This window comes from Asterias amurensis, chromosome 7, assembly GCF_032118995.1.
Source record: "Asterias amurensis chromosome 7, ASM3211899v1".
Classification (NCBI taxonomy): Eukaryota; Metazoa; Echinodermata; class Asteroidea; order Forcipulatida; family Asteriidae; genus Asterias; species Asterias amurensis.
In genome coordinates this window covers 13,132,691-13,157,661 of record NC_092654.1, presented here as the reverse complement: position 1 = coordinate 13,157,661, position 24,971 = coordinate 13,132,691, and the positions used below count along the sequence as shown (strand labels likewise).

General features: G+C 38.4%; 1 protein-coding gene across 1 annotated transcript in view; it reads left to right on the top strand.

Moving 5' to 3' along the window:
• The window catches only part of LOC139939568 (fibronectin-like), a 35,993-nt gene that overhangs the window by 6,932 nt on the left and 4,090 nt on the right, over positions 1 to 24,971 (top strand). Inside the window, exons 2-19 of the mRNA XM_071935567.1 lie at positions 259 to 514; positions 1,690 to 1,956; positions 2,586 to 2,864; positions 4,032 to 4,283; positions 5,042 to 5,299; positions 5,962 to 6,231; positions 7,605 to 7,709; positions 9,249 to 9,428; positions 9,825 to 10,040; positions 10,480 to 10,746; positions 12,645 to 12,899; positions 13,284 to 13,571; positions 14,101 to 14,355; positions 16,135 to 16,422; positions 17,005 to 17,102; positions 19,875 to 20,025; positions 20,635 to 20,931; positions 21,481 to 21,747. Of these exons, the coding sequence (XP_071791668.1) occupies positions 259 to 514; positions 1,690 to 1,956; positions 2,586 to 2,864; positions 4,032 to 4,283; positions 5,042 to 5,299; positions 5,962 to 6,231; positions 7,605 to 7,709; positions 9,249 to 9,428; positions 9,825 to 10,040; positions 10,480 to 10,746; positions 12,645 to 12,899; positions 13,284 to 13,571; positions 14,101 to 14,355; positions 16,135 to 16,422; positions 17,005 to 17,102; positions 19,875 to 20,025; positions 20,635 to 20,931; positions 21,481 to 21,747 (4,249 nt within the window). The remainder of the gene's footprint in view (positions 1 to 258; positions 515 to 1,689; positions 1,957 to 2,585; positions 2,865 to 4,031; positions 4,284 to 5,041; positions 5,300 to 5,961; positions 6,232 to 7,604; positions 7,710 to 9,248; positions 9,429 to 9,824; positions 10,041 to 10,479; positions 10,747 to 12,644; positions 12,900 to 13,283; positions 13,572 to 14,100; positions 14,356 to 16,134; positions 16,423 to 17,004; positions 17,103 to 19,874; positions 20,026 to 20,634; positions 20,932 to 21,480; positions 21,748 to 24,971) is intronic.

Below are 24,971 nucleotides of genomic sequence, written 5' to 3'. Positions count from 1 at the left end.
GAGCCATTAAAATTAACAGGTCAACAAGGTGGGCTAGTGAAAGGGGTGTTACAGGGCAATGCCGCAGTGCATGTGCGCTATATGAATCCCATCCAAGTAATTTGCCTAATTGGATAATTTTTCAAAGACAGAAATCAGGAAAGTACTGAGTATACAGTGCTTTAAAACACACATAGATGTATAGGTAAAAACTAATTATATTCTTTATCCCCAATGCAAAAGTTACATTTTTAAAGTGATCTTATCTTTTCTACCTAGCCTGTTGATGGACAACTTGAAGGTGCAACAAAGACTAAAACTCCGTTCAGCATAACCCTGACATGGAGTGAACAAGTTGATCTCAATGAGGTCGTTGTTCAAGAAGTTGGTGGGTCAGAGACTGAGGATTCCCCTTTCTCTGTGGCATCAACAGAGACCGTTTTCACTGTCTATCATCTCAAGCAGTTGACTGAATACACTTTGACTGTGACTGACACCAACTTGGTCTCGGTTGTCTACACAGAAACCACAACAGGTATAATCATTATTTATTTTGTTTTTTAACCCATACATCGAAGTGTGTAAGCACTGTATACTCAGTACTTTCCCGAATCGTGTGAAAAAATATCACAGGCATGTTATTCGGGTGGGATTCGAACCCACAACCCTTGCAATTCTAGAGCAGTGTTTTACCAACTAGACTACAGAGGTTGCCCGGTAGCTAGAGGCAGTTCAAATCCTATGTTTTGGCAGTGGGTACCGCAACGATATAATAGATGTTTAATTTGCATCGGGGATAAAGAATATTAGATAATAGGTATTAATGAATATTGCAAGCTTTTAAATTCTCACCGATTTGAAAAATAGTTATGAGAAATTTCAGCGCTTATACTGTGAATTTTTATGTCTGGCGAAAAAGCTGGTTATTTATATCAGATAAAGAAATGGTGCTCTTGGATCAACTTCTCTGAAACATAAGTACTGTATTAGAATATAATCAGTGCAGCAAAGTTTACTATTAAAAATGCACATTATCTTGAAAAAGACAACATTTACCAACATTGTTTTTTTCTTTTAAAAATCCCTTATACTCTCCCCTTCCCCACGACAAATTCAATTTAATTTGATTCAATGTAACATCTATTTCCATACTTGCAGTACAGTAAGAAAAGACGGAATCATACTGACAAAAATAAAGTAGTACATTACAAGTAAAAAGTAAACATGATCAATGAAAATGATACTGAATTTAGGTCTCAATAATGTAAGTTGTGAGTAGGGAGGCTGTTCAAATAAGCCGAGGCTTCTGGGGAACAGCTCTAGGCGAAGACAACTTAACAAAACAAAACAGCCAGGAAAAATTGCCAAAAATGTACCAGTATTGAGCTAATTATAAAAATAATGCCTAAGAAATAATGACAGAAAGCATTTATAACAAAAAGAGGTCTGAAGACAAGCAGTTGAGTCAGGAGAGAAAGCTAAATTCCCTAAAGGCCTGGTCACACTGCAGCGATAACGAAAACAATCACCACGTCGCAAAGAGAACGCATGCTATTTGTTGAATTAACGTGTGCTTATTCTACTTGAAGCAATTCAACCAATAGAATGCCTTCTCTTTGCGTCCTAATCATAATCGTTTTCGCTGTCGCTGCATTGTGACTCGGCCTTAATCAAACTAAATTGTTTCCCCCAACATAATTTGTTTTTCAGATAACAAACTGACTGTGAATTTCAACACACCGGGTGAAATGGTGATTCAGATCCCCAACTTTGTACTGCCCCCTGATTCCTCGGCTCGACTGACCCAGATTCAAGACCCGTTGAATACTGTCACACCAGTCTCTGTGACCATCCCACTGGGAACCAATAGACAGATACCCCGTAGTAGTCTGGTGCCAGGTATTCTGTATCAGTTTGAACTTCACTTCTTGACACCGCAGGGAAATGTGTTGGATACTGTGTCACAATACCGCAATGGTTTGTATATTGTTTTTCTATAATAATAATAAGAAGAAAATAGAATTAGCTGTTGCAAACAACTTAAAGGCAGTGGACACTGTTGGTAATTACTCAAAATAATTATTAGCATAAAACCTTTCTTGGTAACGAGTAATGGGGAGAGGTTGATAGTATAAAACATTGTGAGAAACAGCTCCCTCTGAACTAATGTAGTTTTCAAGAAAGAATTAACTTTCAAAGAATTTGATTTCGAGACCTCAGATTTAGAATTTGAGGTCTTGAAATCAGGCATCTGAAAGCACACAACTTTGTGTGACCATGGTGTGACAAGGGTTTTTTCTTTCATTAATATCTCGCAACTTCGACGACCGATTGAGCTCAAATTTTCACAGGTTCGTTATTTTATGCATATGTTGTAATAGTGTCCAGTGTCTTTAAAGGGTATATATGGGTATATGCACACAACAACAGAATAGTTACCTGACAGTTCAACCCTAGAAGAGTCTTTCTCAAAGACTTTGAGAAAGGTTCTGCTATAGTTGAAACATCAGGCAACTAACTTATTTTGAAAAAGTAAAAGTTGCCTCAAGTGACAAGGCCCTAACGTACATTGAATTGTGTTACTGTTTTTTCCTCTTTTTTCTTAGCACTGAGGGCTCCACTAGGCATCAGTTTCTCGAACCGTGAAGTATCCAGCATCACCGTGACTGTTCAGCCAACTTCGCTACTGAACAGTGTGGACTACTACAGCGTTGACTACAACATTGTAGATGATCCGGCGGTCATGATGGAGAGAACAGTGGCCAACTCTGCTGATCTTACTGACCTGACAGCGAGCGTCGGGTACGAGGTCGTCGTCAAAGCAGTGGCTGGGCTCGGTGGTGATAGAGTTGAAAGCGCCAGTGTCGGGGATACATTCACTCTAAGTACTGCCCTTCAAATTTTAATTTCTTCTACCAAAATCAAATCAGATCACAGAAGTTTGAAAAAAAAGCATTTTGGATGAGGGATATGTGGGGTGGATAATGGAAGACAAGGGGGAAAATCAGATGACTGATTCATGTGTGAAGGTAGCATCTTTCTTTTAAATGAATTGGGTTGTTCCTTTTACAATGTTACTTTTTTGGTCACACTTGGGATGGGCTTTTACAATATTTGAGCAACACAAGTATGTACTCTGTGCAGTGGCAAATTTGCATTTGAACAAACAGTAATTTGGTGGAGATGTGCATGTTTTGGTGGAAAATATTGATGTTTCGAAAGCAGTTCCTGAAGTGTTTGTATCCAGGAAGGTATTCAATTGTTGAATTCCGATGCTTGTAGATTCGACACTTTGTAGTTACTTAGAAACACATGAAATTCCTTTCCTTTCCAACTTTAGTTGACTTTGCACTATACCTTGCTTGAGCCCCAATGGCTTCTTCAGTCAACTGTGCACTTTACTCTGCCCAAACTTGTTTCCTCCTTATGTTAATATTCTTTGCCTTCCTTCTTATTTTTGAAATAGTCTATTGTTGAAGTTAAGCCAGTAGAAGAACTTACACTTTTGTTTTTTATGTGTGTGCATGCAAGCATTGTCCGAACAATAACTCAAGAACGACTAGGCATATATCAAGCTTGGGATCCACCAGAAGCCTATCTTTTTTAGACCCCAAACGTCAAATGTCAAGGTCATTATGCTAAAACAAAAGAAATACTGTCCAAGCAGTAACTCAAGAATAAGATTCATCTTAACGGGGCATTTTTGTCTGTCAACATGCAATTCGTCTTTTTTTTTTAATTAAAGTTAAGAGTCTGCAATTCATACCATTGTAAATTGTCACACCCAGCCATTTATAAAATTGTCACCTATTAAATAGATGACATTCTGTTATTTTGGACTGAATGTTTTTTTATATTGCTTTTTTTCTTTTCTTTTTTTTTTTGTAGGCGGGAGAGGGTAGAGGTTTAACTGTCAATACCTTTTTGTCTCTGAGTTAACTGATCAGTTCGTTACAACATCATGATTTAAAAAAAAAATCAAACAAATGATCCGATTTCATTATGGTAAGATCAAGATCAAGAATTTATCTTTTTGTTTTTTTCCCTCGCAGCTTCTTTCACAGTTGATTTGCGTCTAGCCACCTTCCTCAGTTTGTCATGGGGCTCAGCCGGTACTGGCGTCCAATACCTCTTAGAGTACTCTCCTAACAATGGCTTCCCACTGTCACCTACTGAAGTGGCCGATGGGACCAATGAAGCGTACTTTGTACGGCTGACACCCGGAGCGGAGTACACTTTCCAGCTGTACACAAGGATCGGTATGGTGAAAGGGGAGTTGGTTACATCATCAGTCATTCAGACATGTAAGTCATAACCACGCTTGCTGTTAATATTCATAATAATAATAATAAAAAAAGATTCTAACAAAGTTTTATAAAGCGCACATATCCACCAAGGTAAGGTGCTCAGGGCAGTACTACAACAATAAATGATGAAAAAAAAAAGTTTAAAGGATTTGGGTAATGTTTGTAGCACAAAATACAATGTCCACAGATTTGAATTAAACTTACATCGTTTGAAGATGATGATAGTAGAAAGCCATAGCACCTCAGCAAGTTAAATTTAAAGGGAGGCTGTCTACTATCTACTACAAACTGCTTTCATAGGCAGCGTGCCGAATCGATACTTCCTGTCACCAAGGGAAGTGCTGAAAGACAACTCTGATTGGCTAACTCAATAGACTGTTCTCTTTGCACACGCTTGTTTAAAACTTTGGTCACTTGTAGGGCTTTTGTAGGACGCTATTAGCATGAGCATGTAAAAATGCCAGTATTTAGCGGGTCCTTTTACACTTGGACTGCTTTGCCCCTGATCTACCTGGGTAAAAGAGCAAACATGTGTTTTTGTTTTTTTTACGTTTTGAAAATTTTTGTGTATCAATTCATGAGGGCTAGTGAAAATCCTGCGGGCGATCGAGAATATTGGTTGATAAAAAAAGTTAAAGGAAACCCCTGGATAAGAGATACAGTGTAAAAAGGGCTTGAGTATGGTAACACATTGGTACCCATTATTCTCTGATCCTGAGAATCGTAATGAAGTTTTATTTTTTATTTTATTTTAGTACCGTATGGGATACTTGCCTTCAACATCAGCACCACTGAGACATCAATCACCTTATCGTGGGACGCTCCCACCGGGGCTGACACCTATGTGGTATCGTACGTCCCAGGTCCTCCTGGCAATGCAGAAGTTGTCACAGCCACCGAGTACACTTTAAACTGCCTGGAGCCAGGAACCAGTTATGATATCACTGTCTTGAGTATGAAGAATGGGCTTCAGAATGCGGACGGTGACACGATGGTCCAGACGGTTGTAACAGGTGTGAATTCTCAAATAAATAATAATAATAATATCAAAGTCTTATATAGTGCCTGGATCTACCAACTAAGGTACTTGTGTTACAGGTGCTAATTCTCAAATAAATAATAATAATAATATCAAAGTCTTATATAGTGCCTGGATCTACCAAACAAGGTACTCGTGTTACAGGTGCTAATTCTCAAATAAATAATAATAATATCAAAGTCTTTTATAGCGCACGTACCCACCAAACAAGGTACTCAAGGCGCTGAGTAGGTGCAAACTTTCAGAAAGATAGGTTATTGCAGTGATGAATTCTGAGACCCAATTATTTAGCACCTTATAAAGGTTTACAAAGCGAGGTTTCCCGTTACGAACATGGTTTAACCTTTTCCGATAAATCTATTCACTAGGTTATTAATTTTGTTTTTTTACCCATACATGTACACCCACTTGTGTTAGCACCATATACTCAGTACTTTCCCGAGGCCTGTTTAGAAAATTATCACAGGCATGTTAACTCGGGTGGGATTCAAACCCACGACCTTGTAACTCTAGAGCAGTGTCTTACCAACTAGACTACCGAGGTTGCCTGGTAGCTAGAGTTAGTAGATCCCATTTTTTCGCAGCGGGTACAGCAACCATGTAAAAGATGTTCACTTGATTTGTTTTTTGAAAAAGGTGCTGGCACCCCCGGAGCAATCAACATCAAGCAGGTTTTACCTTCTACGGTCACATTTACCTGGAATGAGGTACCGGATGCCACAGGCTACAGGGTCTCGATTAATCAAGTAGGTATTCCTGGGACTCCATTCAACCAAGACATTGGGATCAATGTTCCAAGAGAGCACACATTTCAAATCAATGCTGGTTCGACTTTGTACAGACTCAGTGTGCTCCCCTTATCATCTCCCACCGTTACTGTAGCTGCGACAAGAGACTTTACATCAGGTAGGAACTGTATGGTTTGCTCAATATTTTGTCACCAAGCTTTCCAATTTAGCAATCACAATAATTTGTTGATTTTATTTTGTGCCAATTCCATAAAATGTACACAAGCTGTTAAAAAATGGGCATATTTTGAAGCAGCGACCGCAGGATTGACCAACTGAGCCATAGGTTGGCGGCTCCCCATTTAGTCAATATCTATTCCAGACAATGGTGGGATTGGATTTGCACGGTTCAAACAATGGAGAAATCTTTAGAAAAGATACTGATCCACTGAGTTTATAAGCGCATTATGCATTTTCAGAAGAAAAAAACCTGGTATCCCTCATTAGCAATGAACCATCTAACATGACACAGGTGTTTACCAATGAAAATCAAGATTCTATTTTGTGTTAACTGCTTGCTGTGACTAGGTGTATTGCACGTGCACACACATGCATGAGCAATATTTAAAAAAAAACTGGAACAGCAAGATCTTCCCTGGTATCTTGCGTTAGCAATGAACCATCTATTATCTACTAGTGGTTACCAATGAAAATCCAGCTTTTATTTTATTGACTGCTACGATCGAAGTTTCTCACAGCGTGTGCAATATGATTGCAGCAGCAAGATTTTCCCTGGTATCTCGCAGTAGCAACGAACCATCCAGCATTATACAGGTGGTTACTGATGAAAACCAAGACTTTATTTGTTGTTGCATTGGCAATAAACTGCCGGCGACCAAAGTTTTGCAAGGGAAACCTCCCAAAACAAGAACGCAAAATAAAATCTCACACATTTTTTCAATCTTGTAAAATGTAAATTGATTTTAAAATTGAATTTAAAACTAAACTAACTTAATTAAAACAGTTTTTTTTAGCCTAATTTTGTGCTTGTTTGTGCAGTACATCACACACTACTCTATGTCCATTGCAGCTTCGCCATGCATCTGTGTACACGTGTGACCATTATGCACGCACTTTGTGCATGGTTCAATGATTATTACTGCGATCGGATACAACAAGGTTCGGATAATACAAGGAAAACGGGCCAGTCCGGCGGACCTCGTATTAACGGGAGTCGACTGTAGGTGACCTTTAGGTTCTAGACAATAACAAGACCAAACACACCCTTCCCAGGAGACCAAACACACCCTAAACACACCCTCCCCAGGAGGAGTACGTATTACCCACCATCCAGCCAAGCCAGGCAACTCAGAAAAAAAGAGTAAAAAAGTAAAAAATACCCTTAAGTAAAAGAGACTTTTCAGTATGGAGATAATTTATGTGGAGGATTGGCACGTGTCAGAACTTAGTTATCAGTGAGCTTCAAGATTGATATGGATGGTTGTTTGTGTGTTAACTATTAACTCTAAACTTTTGCCTTTGATTTTGCAGCTCCTAACGTTCCAGGAAACCTGAACGGAGTTACACTGTCGAAGGATATACAGTTGACCTGGACTGCTTCTGCTGGAGCAACTAGCTACGTCATCCATTACTATGGTAAGTCTCTGATCTTTATAATAATATTAATAATAATAATAATAATAATAATATAAGTAATCACACAAGTGTGAGTGGAATACGGAGAAATATAGCGCTTCTGCATCCAATATCCAACGAGGCCGAAGACCGAGTTGGATATGGGATGCAGATGCGCTATATTTTTTCGTATTCCACGAGCGACTTCGTCTCGGTAAAATAATCAAGAACCAGGCGTTGTTGGGATTAAACCACTAGTTGAAAACCTCTTTACCACACATTGGTTCCCTTGATAGTACTAGGTTCTTATACAGTGTATATATACATCTCTAGTGCTCAGTATATTGTCCTGCAAGGTTTGTGGAGCTACGTTTTGAAGTATGAGACCCAGACCTTTAAAGCACCATGTAATGATTAATAAGATGTTGTGGCGCAATATGCTGCCAATCACACCAGGCAAGCCCTTTCTCTTTTTGATAAGTGCAATCGGTTCTTTAACATGCATTACACAATACACAGGACCAATGGCTGTACATCCCATCCAAATAATTAATGTCATTTTATCATTGTTATAATAATTTGGGAGGCTGATCATCCTTAAGGCCGAGTAAAGGGCGAGTTATAAGCGATCGCACAATGGTTGGTCGATGGAAATCTTGACGCGCGATCACAAAAAGACACAAGTTTTAGGTCTCAGCGATGACTATAAACTGTGTCACGTGTCAAGATTTCCATCGCGACAGACTATAAACCGGACTTTATAGTCGGTCACGCGATGGTCGGGCGATGGAAATCTTGACGCGCGGTCAAAAAAAGACACAGTTTTTAGGCCTCAGCAATGACTATAAACTGTGTCGCCCGTCAAAATTTCCGACCTTCATAGCCATGTTACACAGGGCGATTTTCATGCAGTTAGTTCCAAGCACTTTCCTAGAAGAGGATCCATTCAAATATGAATGTTTACCTAATTTTCCTGGTAATCAGAAAACAGTTATTGCAAAATGACTTTTGTGCTACCAAAGTGGTCCGTTAGCATGTACTGCATTTGGTTGCCTGCAAAAGTAGCCTTGTGTCACAAGGCCCTTACTCACAGCCGAGAGGCTCAATTGCGTAGGAAGTCGACTACACAATGGCTCAAGCCACAGGAATGCCAGGGTGTCCAAGGCTGCCAACAGCATCTATCCATGATCACTGAGCATAGCGTGAGAATGAAAATGTTTGATGACAACTAGAGGGCCCAGAAAAGTAGTCTTGTTTCAAGCAAAAGAGCAGGAAATAATTCTGTACATCAAGATGAAAAAAAAAGAAGCGAAAAAGACTTTTACCCAGTAACACAAATTGTTTATCTGTGTAACATTTCAGGAAAATCATCCCCTTTGCCAACCTTAACCCAAAAGTCCTCATCCGCCCATGCCTTCCAGACCCTTCTCTCAAATCCCCCCCCCCCACCTCCCCTGAACAAATAATTAATATTTAAAACAAATTGTTACTGTGAAATAGGCATTTAAAAAAATTTAATTTTGCCGATGTGTATTCTCTTTCCCTCCCTCGTCCCTTCAGAGAACCCTGACAACACCAATGCCGTCACGGTGGAAGTGCCCAGTACTGAAACTTCTTATGACATTGCCAACCTTACTCCTGAAACGTCTTACACTGTGGAGGTCAGTGGTCTGCAGAAGAGTATCACAGACCTCTGTTTAACTGTACAAAGCCAACCAGCTAGTCAAGTATTCACAACAGGTATGTTTTTGATTCTCCTGAATACGAGCAGATTATACTGTTTGAAGCGTCGAGACAAACCGGCTCTTTTCAGAGCCAACACTCCCTCAAAAGAGAACTTTTACATGGTCGTACCCGCTAGTTAACTATTATTTCTATTTTATTCTTGTCCTTCACACCATGCAAAGCTTCAAACATCACTTAACAAAATAAACATCGTTGTTGCACAAATGGTTGTGCTTTCAGTCTTATAATATTTGAGTGAGAAATTACCTCTTTCTCAAAAACTTTTTTTCTGTTTTTATACTATCAACAGCTCTCAATTGCTTGTTACCATGTAAGTTTTTATGCTAACAATTATTTGGAGTATTTACCAACAGTGTCCAGTGTCTTTAATGAGTATTTCTTTGTCCACAGTTGAAGCAAAGTTACAAGTGACTCAATTCACAGCCACTACTATCAGGGTCACTGGATTCAACGTTGGTCAGACCTTACGCTATGATCCACCCGGACTTCTTGTTGTAACTGACACGACTTCGGAAGTTCTCACGGATCTGACCCCTGGGGTGGAGTATACAATCTATCTTGTAGATGCATTCAACAGAGAAGTAGATAAAATCACACAGTATACAAGTGAGTTTTAAGTAAATCCGGTTTAGGAGGGAAGGATATGTTCCAGATATGCCAACTTGGAATTGTTATTTAAGGGCTTGATCAATAGTGCGCTTTTAATAAAGGATAGAAGTCATCAGGCTGGCTTTTGGTACCTTATTGTCCTTGTTTTCATCTGGTGTGGTTTATGGGGGGGGGGGGGGGGGTTATGGGAGCGTGGTTCATGCTGGCTTGTGGTATATACATGTAACTCATCCTTGTTTTCCATGAAAAACGAAATGGTTGCTATGGGGGTATTTAAGCTAGGGCATTAACAGCTGTCACCATGGAAGTCATGATCAAGGGAAGTAACAAGTGAGCGTGACCAAGTGTAGCATTTTGTAAAGTGCTTCGCTGGACCTCATATTAAAATTCAAGGCCTAAATATAATCCTGCCTTCTTCTGGTTTTTCTCTCTTCAGATCCGTCTCGACCAAGAATTGTGAGTGTGACTAGCGGCTCACCACCAGAGACCGAACTGATCGTTAGAGTCGATGTACAAGGGAGCAACTACGACATTGTCAAGCTGGGCTACACTCCCTCCGACGGCTACAAGACTTCTCCCGTGGAGCAGCGCGAACTGACGTTCGTCTTTGACGGGTTGACCCCTGGGCTGACCTACAACTTTGCCGCAATCACTGTGAGCGGTGAATTGGAGAGTGAACCCATTACGCAGAGCGGAAGTACAGGTTTGTAGAAAAAATAGCACTCCTCTGTTCTGTTTGTTCCCACTCACAGTCATTTCCCCCCCCCCCCATCTGGGCCCAATTTCATGAAGCCTGTTAGCACAAAAATTTGCTTCAGCACATAAATATGTTGTTTAGCAAAAATGAGTTGCCAGCTTTCACATAAATATGTTGCTTGGCAAAAATGAGTAACAAGTCGGAATACCATATATTTACCATTGCTGCGTCATTATTTCTTGCTAAAGTAGAATTTTCTCCTTGACAGCTTTATTTGCTCGATGTAATTTAAAAGAAACTTTATAACAGTCTATTTCATGGATGCTTTTTAACTGTATGTGAGGCGCTTTGCAAAGTGAAAACAAATTTTAAGACAAGAATTTCATGTGCAATGGACTTAATGTAAGCAGACTCATGCTCTCGCTCCTGTCTTGTACATAGTTAATTCCTAGTTATTAATTTATTATTTGCTTTTAGATTATATTGTTTTTCTGTATAATTTAATACACTTTAGATTTGTTAAATTTCTATGTACTGTTTAATTCTCACCATTGTTTTTTTTCCAACGAGAGTATGGAATAAACGTTTATTGAATTGAATTGAATTGAATTGAATTGAATTGAATTGAATTGAATTGAAAGATTCAAAGAGATGAGTCTTAAAGGCACTGGATACTATTGGTAATTACTCAAAGTAATTGTTAGGAGAGTTGTTGATAGTATAAAATTTTGTAAGAAACGTTTTCCTCTGAAGTAAAACAGTGTTTGAGAAAGAAGTTATTTCTCACTAAAACATTTCAATTGAATTTGAGACCTTGGTCTTTGAAAACTACCAAAGGTGTCCAGAGACACTGGAATTTGGACTCAATTGGTCATCAAAGTTGCAAGAGATGAAAAAAAACACCCTTGTTGAACAAATTTGTGTGCTTTCAGATGCCGTTTCTCACAAATTGAATTGAATTGAATTGAATGGTTTATTCGTCAAGTATATAAAAATACATGAAATTTATAATCCTATTGTACAGCAACATATAAAATATTAAAATGTAAAAATGTACAAGAATTACCACAATACTACATAAAATAATAACCTTAATATAAGTAAAAATCATTAAAGTTTATATAAACAAACAGACAAACAAACAAACAAACAAACAGTCAAACGCTAAAGCATGATGGGTAGTGGACCCCCTCCCCAAATTAAAAGAGGCCAAATTGCACAGATGCCAGAAAATCAAATAAAACAATAATAAACAATAAGGCAGTACATAGGGCTGGATGCATAGCAGTTATCTAATAAAATCACAGTTAAAATTATGGATAGCAATAGGTAAAAATGAGTTCTTGAACCTGTTAGTCTTAAGGCTTAGTTGACAGATCCTACCAGATTTGTTGTGAACAATCAGTGGGTAAAGGGGGTGTGTGTTGTCAGACAAAATACAGTGGAACTTACTCATAAGTCTATTTTTAACTAACTCCTGAAGACCGTCATTATCTGAACCAATAATCTTACTGGCTTGTTTGGTAATGCGAACTAGTTTTTGCCTATTCAAAACTGAAAGTGAATTAAACCAAGTGATTGCACAAAAAGTCAACAAGGATAAAATAGTACTCTGATAAAATAGATTAAGAATCCGGGTGTTAACATTAAAATACTTCAGCTTCCTGACCAAGTACAACCGTTGATTAGCCTTCTTATAGATTTTCGTGGTGTTAGAGTTCCAGTTCAGCTGATCATCAATTACAGTTCCCAGATACTTGTATTCACAAAGTTTTACACTACCAACAGCTTACCGAGTAATTTTTTATGCTAACAATTTTTTGGGAGTAATTACCATAGGTATCCAGTGCCTTAAATTCTGTAAGTGTTGGAGTAATACAATCAAATTTTCCTCCCACCCACAGATCCGGGTACTCGGGGCCAAATCTACCCACACCTAGTCACGGCGACCTCCATAGCAGTCAAGTTTGGTGCTGTGGACTCGATCACAGGCTACAGGCTGACTCTGTCCCATGGAAGCATGGTCCTGCAGCAGCCACTTGGTCAACATGATCGTTACTATGAGTTCACTGGGTTGGAGCAAGGTACCCTGTACGATGTTGTTCTCTCCACTATGGGACGAGTGCCACCTGTTACTACTACAGCTAAGATTCGAACTTGTAAGTATTGCATTGGGCTATTTTTCACTTTTTGTACGACACAAAACAGAATGTATTATACTGTTTACTGTATTCATAAAGAAATTGTATAATACCGTTGGTCAAAGCTACACAGGTTTTAGTATCTTGTCTGAGAAGGATAAGTTTATTTTCCTTGTGAGTTCTCAGAATAAAACCAGTCTGAAGTGTGTCTCGAAGTACCTGTTCTCTGCTTTTACGTGTAAGGAAACTCAAACATAATTTAATATTTGTTAATGTTATATTGTGATGTAAAATATTTTTTAGTGTTGTAACCCTTCCCCAGGGTATGAGTTTGTTTTGTATTTGTTAAATAAAATTAGTACAATACAATTTACAATTATTATTATTATTATTCCTCACCAGTGGTGGGTGCTCCCAGTGGACTGACCTCATTGGATATCACGTCTCGCTCCATCTCAATTGGATGGTCACCAGCTCAAGGTTTTGTGAGTCTCTACGAGATCGGGATACGGAAGCAGTCCGAGACGAATCTGTTAATCGCAGGAACAGTCCTTGCCAGTGATCCACAAGTCTTTCTGCTTGAGAATTTGGAGCCAGACACGATCTACGTCATCACGGTGACCTCCGTCATTAAGGAGTCCGACGGGGTCTTTCGCAGCGAGAGATATGCGCTTTTGCCAGCACAAACTGGTAAGTTGCTAGAACACTCATCAAAGCCCTAAACCCCTTAAGCCTGCCTCATACTTTTGACATCACAAATTCGCAACATAGAAATTGCAACAGTTGCACTGTTTCCACTACTGCAAAACATTTGCTGCGAAAACTACCATGTGATATAAAAATTAGGAAGTATGAACCAGTCTTTACTCTGCGAGAATAACACTTTTAGTTTTTGGTTTTGTCAAAGGTATATCTTCTAGGAATAATTCCACTGTTTTCCACAGCAAGTTAAACTAATAGAATGGAAGGGAAGTTGACTTGGTAAATTTTAAATAATTTGGAATTGAACAATATTCTTGTTTTCTTTAAGCATCACTTTTTCCTGCATGTATGGATTTTACTTTTAATTGTTCGTTTATTTTATGATTTCTATAATTTGCTTTTAATAAGTTGTACCCCTTTGTTACTGACCGTTTGTACTGTATCTGCAAACAAAAAGTTGCCATTTCCCAAGTGAGGGATAACAAAGTTTTATCTATCTACCTACCTTTATTGACAGTCATTGCTAGCGTAAGGGTAACAGCAAGATCTGAGAATGCGCTTGCACTGGAGTGGGAAACTTTTCCATCTATAGATACGTTCCAGCTGTTATATTCCCCGCTGGACGGAACCAGTCCTTCACCGAGTCTGTTCCCTTCCTTCCAAACCACTTTCACCCTGGAGGAACTAACGGCGGGGATCGAGTATCACATCATTCTTGAGAAATCTGAGGGATCTGTGGTGTCTGTGATTGATGCCTTCTCTTGCTTTACACGTAAGTATTTCGGATATGAGTGTCTTTAAAGGCAGTAGACACTATTGGTAATTACTCAAAATATTTATTAGCATAAAACCTTTCTTGGTGACAAGTAATGGGGAGATGTTGATGGTATAAAACATTGTGAGAAACGGCTCCCTCTGAAGTGCCATAGCTTTCGAGAAAGAAGAAATTTGATTTCTAGACCTCAGGTTTAGAACTTGAGGTCTCGAAATCAACCATCTAAACGCACACAACTTCGTGTGACAAGGGTGTTTTTTTCTTTCATTATTATCTCGCAAGTTCGATGACCAATTGAGCTCAAATTTTCACAGGTTTGTTATTTTATGCATATGTTGAGATACACCAACTGTGATGGCTAGTCTTTGACAATTACCAGTAGTGTCCACTGCCTTTAAAACAAGTGTTAAAGGATTTTTTGTTTGAAGCTTTGCATGGTGTTGAGAAATAGGAATAAACTATAAACTAATATTTATAAACACCTCAGACAGTTTTGCTATTCCTATTGGTAGAGAGCGCCACACATGTGGGTGTTTAAACGATTAATCATGACCAGCTGGAGCTCTGTTTATAACAGGTTGTTTTCGGATACTACATGTACATGTACGCGCTAGCCTTTGGCTCAGGCCTCAATCACACGGCCACGACTCTGCCGGTTTTAAACGGCCGTTTAAGAACCCGTCACTACCCTTTTATTCCCTTAGTAAACTTGCGGGAACAACCATGTGTAAATCTCCTTTGTTGTGTAAGTGTTGGCTCTGATAAGGGCTGGTTTGGTCTTGACATGTTGAACAGTATACACTTCTCTCTCTCAAGACTACATTGTAGCAGAGTGTACTGTTCGAAACGTCGAGACCAAATCCGCTCTTCTCAGAGCCAACACTCACACAAAAGAGATTTACGTATGGTTGTACCCTCAAGTTTACTAAGGGAATCAATGTGTGGTAAAGAGGTTTTCAACTAGTGGTTTAATCCCAACAAGGCCTGGCTCTTAAAATTTACCAAGACGAAGTGGAGGTAAATTATAAAGAACGACCGGTTTAAACCACTAATTGAAAACCGATTCAACACACTTTGATTCCCATTCATAAATACCTTTTCGGTTAAAAATATCATCACTTTTTGGTCAAAAAGTGAAATAAATGCAAAAATTATAATTGTTAAAAAATTAATTTTTTCAACACAACACCCCTCCAGCTATGAAATGGTTGAGCCCTCCGCTGCCCTCGCGTAAACAAGAACTTATAAGGGAATGCAGTGGGCGTTGCGCGTATCGCGTGATGTGGCACAACTGTTTCAGCCGTTGCTCTTGACCAATAGGAATGAAGAAACTGTCCTATCCGAACAGGTGCAAGGTCACGTGTCACGCTCATGAGTTAACACTTTTTAGCGGTCATTAACAAAAGGTTTATGCACACCCACGTGACGCGTTCTCCACCAATAGGAGTAGAGAAACTGTCTGGGGTATTTATGAATGTTTGTTTATAGCTTCCTCCTGAAGTAATAAAGGTTTTGGGGAATTTTTATAATTGAAACATAACACAAATTTCCACAGATTTATATTTAACTTACAAGGTTGAAAGATTATGATAACAAAAACCTTCCTCTAAACTTCTACAGGTAAATTATATTCCATATGTCTTATCCACAGTGAGCAGGGACTCATGTCTTGTCATAAACGTGATCTACAAAAGTTATTTAACCACGTTTTTGTACATAACTTAATAACTAAAAAAAAAACTGATGTAAAATGTCTACTTGTTCGTCTGATACTAGTGCCACCCCCACCTGCTTCTGCCACTGTGGAGGACGTTACCAGTTCCGAGGCTGTCGTGTTGTGGGAACCACCCATAGTGCCGGGAGATTATCAAGGCTACTTAATCCAGATCAAATCAGCTTCGTTCGAGATCGTTGAGACGTTTCGTAGGGGCCGCTACGACGAGCGAAGAATCACCATGAGTTTTTCGGGACGCGGAGAGACCCTCACAGCCTGTGTGTTTACCACCACCGGAACTGCTGTTGAAATTGTGACAAGTTCTCCTGTCTTAGTGGATGTAACGTCAGGTAGGTTTTTTTTGTTTGTCACTCTGTTTTTTCTTCTCTTGCTTGAATGTTGCCCGACACAAGTTAAAGGCACTTGACAGTATTGGTAATTACTCAAAATAGCTGTTAGCATAAAAACTTACTTGGTAACATTGTGAGAAATGGCTCCCTCTGAAATAACATAGTTTTCAAGAAAGAAGTAATTTCTCAGAAGTAATGCTCCACTGAAGTATTTGAATTTGGTGTCGAGACCTCAGAGCATCTGAAAGCACACAAATTCGTGTGACAAGGTGTTTTTTCTTCCATTATTCTCTCGAAACTTTGACGACCAATTGAGTTCAAATTTTCACAGGTTTGTTATTTTGTGCGTATGTTGAGATACACCATGTAAAAAGACTGGTCTTTGATAACTACCAATAGTTTCCAGTGCCTTTATGGTTTTTGAAGTTCATTAAAGTTCAGTTCCACCTCCCCTAGGAGTATTTAGGAGTTACCAAGTATCAAAAGTGTAAATTCCAGCAGAAAATTAATTGATCAAAATAATAGTAGACATATTGCTGTTTATTTATAGTGTTTCTGTGCTTTCTTCTTACCTTCTTGCAGAGCCAGCTACTGTTGGGGCAATCATCAATGCTGTTTCAACACCGACAACTGTAACAGTCTACTGGTTCGATGCTCCTGATTCAACGGTGGCATATCAGGTGAATGGTTATTTTGTTTTTTCAAATGCCTCTTTTCCATAGAGCTATACATATTGACTAGAGCGCTAACTTGCTCTGCGATTTGAAGCCACCCTGGGCGCATGCATTTTTGATGTGTTGCGTGACTCTGGAACGCTTTTAATTGTAAGAGAATACACATTGCCGCTATTTCGTTTACACTCAGCGTGCGCGCTTATGTACGCGACTGCCCATTCGCATACGTCTGCGCTACGAAAACTGTGCGTTCGACTTGATTAATTGTGACGCAAAAGACACTCACAGTTTGCACGCTCATCAGCAGATTGTGCGTTCAACTTTGTGCTGCATTTTTTGTTTCGATGTCACATAAAAAAGAACAAACGCACTATCATGCAAATAGCCGTACAATTGCCGTACAAAATTTCAAGCTTTTGCATTGGTTTGTACATAAACATGGATGCGCCCACACGGCTTCAAAACCTTAGTGCGTGTATAACGGGGTGTTAGCGCTCTAGTCAATATATATAGCGCTATACTTTTATCCTACAATGCCGGCCATTCTCCTTGGGCCCCCTTGCAGTTCAAATCAATTCAATTAAATTTTAATTGGTCCTACCATGGAGGAAATTCATTAAATGCATACATGCAATACAGGGAATATTAATAACACACACTCATAAATAAACTACTCGTTGTTTGTCGTCATTGTTTCACGGTCTTCTGTGTTCCAGTCAACATTGAGCGGGGAACGGGGGAGAGAATGTTTATTGTCAGGGTAAAGTGGACAGGGAATGGTTATTGTAATGTGAGGAACGGGTGGTCCAAGCATTTTGGCCGGGATTGTAGCTAGCTTGAACTCGGTTGACCTTGTTCCTAATTCCCTGATACCCCATTTCCTGTCCTTACCCAATCTACCCTCATCTCCCCTCTCTTCTTCACATGTTCCTTGTTGTATCCTTTTTTTTGTATAATTTTCTTTGTTTCCGTTTCTTTTCCTCTCAATTGCCTCGGATTAGTTGTCTAGATAGATGGCGCTATATTATAAATTATCACACAAGCGCAAGTGGAATACAAAAAAATATAGCACTTCTGCGTCCCATATCCATCGAGGCCGAACTTCAAGCAAACTTGGCGCAAGACATAGAACACACAAGACGCATGGTAGTGATATTAGCCGTGCAATATATAGGTTTTTATCACCACTCCATTCTGCCAATCTGATTGGAGGATTAGAGAGTACTTGAAGATAAAAATATTTATTATTATTATTATTATTATTATTATTATTATTATTATTATTATTATTATTATTATTCTGCTAATCTCGATCTCAAGGTCTTTGTATTTAGACAGCTTCTCGGCAACTTTAATTGAGGTGTTTCGTTCGGAAGGTATTGACACATCAATTAGTATACACCTCTGGTCTTTCTTGTCCTTGATGATGATGTCAAGGACAATAATATTATTATTATTATTATTATTATTATTATTATTATTATTATTACTATTACTATTACTATTACTATTACTATTACTATTACTATTACTATTACTATTACTATTACTATTACTATTACTATTACTATTACTATTACTATTACTATTACTATTACTATTACTATTACTATTACTATTACTATTACTATTACTATTACTATTACTATTACTATTACTATTACTATTACTATTACTATTACTATTACTATTACTATTACTATTACTATTACTATTACTATTACTATTACTATTACTATTACTATTACTATTACTATTACTATTACTATTACTATTACTATTACTATTACTATTACTATTACTATTACTATTACTATTACTATTACTATTACTATTACTATTACTATTACTATTACTATTACTATTACTATTACTATTACTATTACTATTACTATTACTATTACTATTACTATTACTATTACTATTACTATTACTATTACTATTACTATTACTATTACTATTACTATTACTATTACTATTACTATTACTATTACTATTACTATTACTATTACTATTACTATTACTATTACTATTACTATTACTATTACTATTACTATTACTATTACTATTACTATTACTATTACTATTACTATTACTATTACTATTATTATTATTATTATTATTATTATTATTATTATTATTATTATTATTATCACTGTCACTGTCACTGTCACTGTCACTGTCACTGTCACTGTCACTGTCAGTGTCAGTGTCAGTGTCAGTGTCATTGTCATTGTCATTGTCATTGTCATTGTCATTGTCATTGTCATTGTTATTAGTAGTAGTAGTAGTAGTAGTAGTAATAGTAGTAGTAGTAGTAGTAGTGGTAGTAGTAGTATTTTCCTAACCTTCTGCCAGTCATCTTCATTCAGGGCAGTGTTTAAGTTGCTATAATAGCCTGTAGGCCTATATAGGTACATGTAGTTATTCCAAACATGTTAATTTTATTTGTTCCTGTTGCTCAACTTTTGTTAGCAAGTACATGTATAGACCGTATTGAATAACGTCTTTTTTGCCATGGAAGTCACCATCTTGTAAGACAAACCGTCTGCGGTCCAAGTGCGTACATCAAAGAAGCACGCAGCGCGCAGTATTCCCGGTTTGATTTATACGGCACATGCGCACAGACGCCATCTTGTAGGTCAGATATTTGAACGGTCACTTCATATTGAATTCGGTCTATTGTTACTGTTCTTTGTGAATTACCGAAAGGTATTCAGTGCCTTTATAGATGAGCCCTTTGAACACCTCAAAAATGTTGCTCAAATTTTTCTGCAGCTTCAACTGAACACGGAGACTGCAACCGGGCTGCAAGAGGCCACTGTCACTGGTCTGACCGAGCACACATTTTCAGGTCTGGCACCCGGTGTCCTCTACACAGTTGTACTCTCTGTCGATGATTCCAGGCAGAGCCACAAAATTCGAACAGGTTGGTTATTGTGGAAAGTGCAGCTTTTATTACTTGCACTATTTGTATTGTCCCCTATTGACCAAATTAACCTGACATCATCATCAGCATAATCTTGGATGCGCCATTTTGGTGGTCACTGGCACTGTGCGTTATTCAGTGAAGTGCGCATTTAAGGCGACGCGACGTAAAACGTGCATTCATTGACCACCGCTCATTGAGCAGAGCAAAGTGGCCCGCGTGTGACATTTGTGCGAGGGGTCATGTCAATACACCAATGTATGTTTTAAAGCCGATTAAATGACATTTCATTTTCACAACCTTATGGATACCATGAACAAAACAGATAAGGGAAAATAAAAGGACTCCATTGGGAAAATCTAAAGACTGGGGTGCTGTTAAAGGAATTCTGTGTACAAAGTCTATGGGAGGCTCTCAACTACAGGGACAAAGGAAAGAACAAAACGTGTCTCCACAGGGGATGTAAAAAAGGGAATGCGTGTGGGCATGTCCAAACAATGGGAGAACAAAGAGAAGTCCTCGGTCTACACCATGAACACAGCTATGCGTGTACGTATGTGCGGTATACATATAAAAAAAAAACTCAATTCATTTATTACTCTTTTACAGCTCCACTGAGTCCTGTATTCATCTCTGCTCCCTTGGTCCTTGCTGAATCCATCAGTATCATGTGGACACCACCCCAAGACTCCTCCTCATTCGATTCATATGTAATAGACTGGTTCCCCTCGAGTCACGTCGGCCAACGACCACCGACGACAGTAAACAGTGTCCCAGTCACGTCAACTTATCTGTTGAACAATCTGAAGCCAGATACTCACTACGAGATCGCTCTACAGACAGTGGCTGGTGCTAATACAGACTACCCGTCTAGGAGTGAAAAAATCACACTTCTAGAGAGGACAGGTATTTATGCAGATTTTTGGCTAAGACCAATGGTTTCACTTTTTTGCCAAGTTTGCCACAAACTGAATTCAACTATGGGTTGCATGAACAAAACATCCAAGTTGGGATAACTTGGGAAGGGGTGGGGGGGTTGAAGGTTGGAATTGGTATCCCTCTTATTAACGACAGTCTGGATTGTAGGATAGGGGGAAAGGAAAGGAGTTTTCCAAAGAGATGCAGTTTGTGGAATGAAGTTGTTGGAGTGGATCTTTGTTCTACATTTCACCAAACATGTGCCAAAGCAAGAGTGTATGGGTGAGGAGAAGCAGAAAGCCTCGTATCGCACTCCTGGTAGGAGGAACCAAGCAAGACACTCTGGTGTCTCATCAACCATGATAATATTTGTGAAAAGACAAAAGATGAGTAGAAGAATATACCTATGAATTGTACGTATTTAAAAACGGTTGTTGCAGTGTGTATGGCAAAATGATGGCGTGCGATATCTATAAAACCAAATGAAATACCTGATTGCGTTTCACTGATCAAGGATAACATTTTTCGCATTCACAGGACCACTCGATGAATTCCAGTTCATCTATACTCAGCTCGGGGCCACGTACATTGACATCGAGTTCGGTAAGGTCACCAGCCAGTTAATAGACATGTACCAGCTCCGGCTGTTCCAGCTACCCAACAACGAGGAGAGGATGATCAGGGTGGACGGTGACGCCGTTGGGAGCCGTCGAATCGATGAACTCATCCCAGGAACCCAGTACAACTTGATCTTAGAATCACCGAGTTTACCTGGCAGTCAGAGAAACATTGCATTTGAAACTGGTGAGTTTTTTGTACACGTTTGGTAATTACTCAAAAGAAATATTAACTCTAAAACTGACTTGGTAACGAGCATTGGAGAGCTGTTGTTAGTAACAACATTGTGGGGAAACGACTCCCTCTAAAGTAACATAGTTTTTAAGAAAGAGGTAATTTCTCACTAAAATAATAAAAGACTAGCTAGAAGTCTTTTATTCCTATCTGAAAGCACACAAAATCGTCGAACAATGGTGTGTTTTCTTTCATCATTTTCTCGCAACTTCGATGACCAATTGAGCCCAAATTTTCACAGGCTTGTTATTTTATGGTTATGATGGGATACACCAGGTGAGAAAACTGGTTTTGGACAATTACCAAACTTGTACAGTGCCTTTGCAGGCACTGGACATCTTTAGTATTTGTCAAAGACCAGTCTTCTCACTTGGTGTATCTCAACATATGCATAAAATAACAAATATGTGAAAATTTGAAATCAATTGGTCGTCGAAGTTGCAAGATAATAATAGAAGAAAAAACACCCCTGTCGCAAAAATTTGTGTGCTTTCAGATGCCTAATTAAAAGCTCTCAAAACTGAAGACTTTTAACATTAAAGTGTGAAATTACCTCTTTTTTAAAAACTATGTTACTTCAGAGGGAGCCGTTTCTCACAATGTTTTATACCATCAACAGCTCTTTATTACCAACGTAGCTCCTTGTTAACCCATATAAGGTGCTGAATAATTTGGTCTCAAAATTCATCACTGCAATTATCTATCTTTCTGAAAGTTTGTATATACTCAGCGCCTTGGGTACCTTGTTTGGTATATACGTGCGCTATATGTGACTTCGATATTATTAGGTGTTCGGGCCAACAGCCCGGAACACCTCTTATTTTTGTTCGTTTTTTTTTTTTTTATTGATAACTTCTTCTTCTTCTTCTTCTTCTTCTTCTTCTTCTTCTGTACGTCCCTTGTCCCCCTACAAAAACATCTTTCCAAACATCGTATGAACTTGAAACTTCACACATAGTTAGATATTTATTAGGAGAAGAAACCGTGTGAGTTACGTCATGATGACGTCATCAATTCTTGAGTTATGAATATTCAAAGTTTATTAATTCAAAAAATCATAACTTTTGATCTACATGAGGGATTTTTACAATCGAAACATCATCGGAATCGTCATTGAAAACTCCGTAAACGCCCCACAGACATGACCCCATTTTGATGTTGTCTTCCGGCTCAAAAGAGAGGTTGAAAATTTCAAAATTCACGTCTAAAGAACAACGTAAATCCCCATTGGTATGTGCATAAACATTGCACGTAGGCATACACTCAACGTGTAGTGTATTAGCGGTGCAGCAGAGCACGCTCCAGTAATCATCCATTTTGCTTGTTAGCGGCGATTGTCCGCTAAAAAAAATCACACTTCCCAAGCACATATAAAGTTGAAACTTCACACATAGTTAGATATGTATAAGGAGAAGAAACCGTTTGAGTTATGTCACGATGACATCATCAATTCTTGAGTTATGAATTTTCAAAGTTTATTATTTCAAAAAATCATAACTTTTGATCTACATGATGGGTTGTTACAATCGACACATCATCGGAAAGTTCGTTAAAAACTCCGTAAATGCCTCGCAGACGTGATCCCATTTTGAGCTCGTCTTCTGGTTCAAAATCAAGTTTGAAAGTTCACAATTTCTTGTATAAAGAACTACAAAATTTCCCCATTGGTTGTGCGTAACACTTGTGGCGTACACGTGTAGTGTATTAGGCATAATTTATTTGGTGGCATGCTGCCAAGTTTGTTGTACTCTGTGCCATAGCGTGATATGCATAGAGCTATATAGCTATGCAGAACGCTGCGAAAACGATTTCATTTCAATCTTCAGCGTCAAATTGTTCAAATGTTACCCTTCTGATGGCTTAGTGGTCAATGTGGAATTAAAGACGGAGTTTCGCTGAGATGGCCACCTACTTCAGTGATTCATGGGACTTTTAATTATGTAAGAAAACAACAGTACAAAATGACGAACATTGGTCATGTTTTGGTTAAACACCGAGAAGAATAGAGACGTTACATCGATCGACCACTCCCCCCGGGTGAAGGGCGTTTTGGGCCCACGGAATTCACGTCAGTATTACGATATCTATTACTTCTTGAACTTAGCATAATCATCAATTGTTTTGATTATTTGTTAAAGCAACTATCCAAGTTATTTTGAGTTAAATATTTTGAAGAAAAAAAATCTCTGAAATAACATAAGCCCTTTCAAACTTTCTCTAGTAGGAAAGGACGTTACGTAAACTAATCTATTTCTACCTCCATGCACAGACATGGATGTTACAATACAAAACATTCAAAGAAAACAGAATGGTTAAAGCATAAGGCCCAAGCAATTAGGAGTGGTCTTGCTAAAATAAACTGCCGGATTAAACAAAACTTTAGTACAAACAAATCAATAAAACAATCCAGATTTTCATCTTCTTCTTCTCTTCGTCCCTTGTCCTCGAACAAAAGCACACTTCCCAAACTCGTATGAACTTGAAACTTCGCACATAGTTAGATATGCATTAGGAGTGGAATAATGTGTTAGTTAGGTCATGATGACGTCATCCATTCTTGAGTAATAAAAATTCAAATTATTATTTCAAAAAATCATTATTTTTGATCCACGTTTTTTTTTTTTTTACTTCTTTTTTAAAATATTATCAATAGAGCGCGAAAAAGCTTCATGAAGAATAGTCTTCGTTCAAGGCGGTTAAACATACATGCCCCTTACAGTCTTTTCTTCAGTCGTCAGTCAATATTTCCTAAGTTCATATTTCCTAAACTACATAAGCTATTTTGACAATCTGTACATCATATGAAAGGGCTTTACGTACTTGACAGAAATGGATATGTTGGTGAACTTTCGTTGACCTTTTGACCTGTTTAAACGGGAAGTGACTGTGAAATGATTTGAAAGGGCGTGGTTTATTGTCTTTTAGGTCGAAATAAACATCCTTTGATGCTTTACCATCACACCATACAAGTCTGGCAAAGGTCTGGTTTAAAACAAATATTACCGATGACGTCACCAAACATACACTTTTACTAGATGACGTAATCATGTAGTTTTGACAGTTTTTGTAATTTGAATCATTTATTACAAATCTTGAGAACAAAGCAAGGTGTAATATTTGTTTTTTAATCCAGGCTTTTACTCCCGGAAACCGAACACCTTGAGTTTGTTCACAAA